Source organism: Aplysia californica, unplaced genomic scaffold, assembly GCF_000002075.1.
Source record: "Aplysia californica isolate F4 #8 unplaced genomic scaffold, AplCal3.0 scaffold01761, whole genome shotgun sequence".
Taxonomy (NCBI): domain Eukaryota; kingdom Metazoa; phylum Mollusca; class Gastropoda; order Aplysiida; family Aplysiidae; genus Aplysia; species Aplysia californica.
The window spans coordinates 15,478-17,691 of record NW_004799031.1 but is presented as its reverse complement, the minus strand read 5'-3'; the positions used below and the strand labels follow the sequence as shown (position 1 = coordinate 17,691).

The 2,214-nt window shown below is 43.1% G+C and overlaps 1 protein-coding gene across 1 annotated transcript in view; it reads right to left on the bottom strand.

Annotated features, from left to right (window-relative positions):
• Positions 1-2,214, bottom strand: part of LOC101863875 (spectrin alpha chain, non-erythrocytic 1) — a gene marked incomplete at its 5' end in the record, with an annotated part of 39,056 nt that overhangs the window by 21,904 nt on the left and 14,938 nt on the right. The window contains 1 exon segment of the mRNA XM_013090975.2: positions 1,304-1,381. Coding sequence (XP_012946429.2) covers positions 1,304-1,381 — 78 coding nt within the window.

Below are 2,214 nucleotides of genomic sequence, written 5' to 3'. Positions count from 1 at the left end.
GAGAGAGAGAGAGAGAGAGAGAGAGAGAGAGAGAGAGAGAGAGAGAGAGAGCTGCTAATGAAGTCTGCACGGCATACAGATTGTCCAATACATTTGGTGGTTTGTCGGAGCTAGGGGGAGCACACCGAGGCAAAAGCAGCCAATTAGCGAAAGGGAAGACAGTAGGAAAGAAGAGTGTAGGGAGACAGAGAGTTTGTGTTTTATATGTTATTAAGTAAGAGTTTAACGGCACTTGCAACACAATAGGGCCATAAAGTGCCGAAGATTAGAGGGGTTACAAGAGAGTAACAAACACAAGAAAGGAGGAGAGATAAGGACGATAGATGTTTGACAGGATAGGAGAAACCACACCAGAGCACCCGCCAACCACTCACTGTATGGAGACAGATAGTTTGTGTTTTATGTGTTATTAAGTAAAAGTTTTAGGGTACTTGCAGCAACACAAATATGTCACAGTTTAGTTTTAGTAAGTGTTTTACGACACTTTGTTTTAGTAAAAGTTCTACGGCACTTGCAACACAATAAGGTCATATAAGTGCCGAAGAATAATTGTGTTGCAAGAGAGCAACTTACACAAAAAAGGAGGAGAGATAAGGACGATAGATGTTTGACAGGATAGAGGGAGCAAACCACACCAGAACACCCGCCAACCACCCACACAAAGAAAAAAAAATATGCTTGGGGAAAAAACAAGAACCACAGGCAGAAACAACATAAAGAGAGAGCAGAAGCAGATTCTGCCAATGACACCCTTGAACCACCCACAATAATCCAGAGTTGTCCTGCAATGTTTTGGACGATTTTTTTTTTCCTGTGTTACGACAGACAGACAGACACAGACAGACAGACAGACAGACTGACAGACAGACTGACAGACAGGCAGACAAACACACAGACAAACAGGAGAGTTGAGAAGCAGTGCCTACTATTGGCGCCTTCCACCCACCCGCAGATCAAGATAGACAGATAGGAACGGCAAAGATGTAATGGAAATGAACGATGTCCTCCTAGAAAGACAAGTAAACCAACAGAAACAACAGCGGAAGAGTTAAGAAGTTGTGCAAGAAGCACCCTCAAACCACCCCAATATATAGACAGAAACTACAGAGTGATTGCAAACAAAAATGTAATACCTCCAAACGCATCCAGAAATATAAGAGGGAGCGTAAGGGTGTATTGCCTACCAGCGTCAGCCTATAAGTAAAGAAAGGCACTCAGGAAAAATGTAAGGAGGATAAGGCCGTTTTGCCTGCCACTGGCAAGACGGAAGTCATTTCCAACAGAGCTCAAACCGGGGACTCACCAAGTCCTTGGCGTCGTCGTTAAATCGTTGCTGGTTGTTGGCGTCACTCAGTGTGTCCTTACGGGAGCCCGCCTGGCCCTGTGAACAAACAGACAGTCAACATTCTTATCGTTATCATTATCACAATCAATGTTTGTCATCGTCGTCGTCGTCGTCGTCGTCGTCGTCATCGTCATCGTCATCATCATCATCATCATCATCATCATCATCATCATCATCATAGCTGAAAGCAGGAAAATAAAAAAGCAAAACAATTGTGCAGACTGTAGGATTTCAAAACTTGTAATACTGAAAAAGTACAAAGGTTTTGCAAAAGGAGCTTCGTCAGGAACATTGAGAAAATCATCATCATCATCATCATCATCATCATCATCATCATCATCATCATCATCATCATCATCATCACCACTTGTTGAATAAACATACAAAAAATATCTGGGGAAACACAAATATTCCTACAATAAAAATCCTCTGCTATTCTTAGGAAACTCGAGCTAGAGACCTTCAGGTTACAAAACAAACTCCTAAAACCCTGTACGTAACAGCACAAAGACCCCGAGTAATGATTATCAATTAATGTCCACTCATCGTGCGCTGGACCGCCGGAAATAACCAAACAACCCCGTAATTGTAAGCCTGATTGCCTACCACTGTGAGACGTTCCCCGCTACTCATTATCACCTACTTCCTGACGTGGGTCAATGTGCTCGACCTCAGAAGCGTCCTCATCTGTGTCTTAGTTAAAATACACTTTACTGATACTCCAGTGAGAGAAAATAGTCTGATTACAGAGAAGGACAAAAACACAATAACGGCCATTCTGTGCGTGGGCAAAGCAAGATGGACAGACGGAAGGACAGACAGAAACAATAGAGCGAAGGAAATTAAGTAGCCCCCCCCCCTCAAACCAT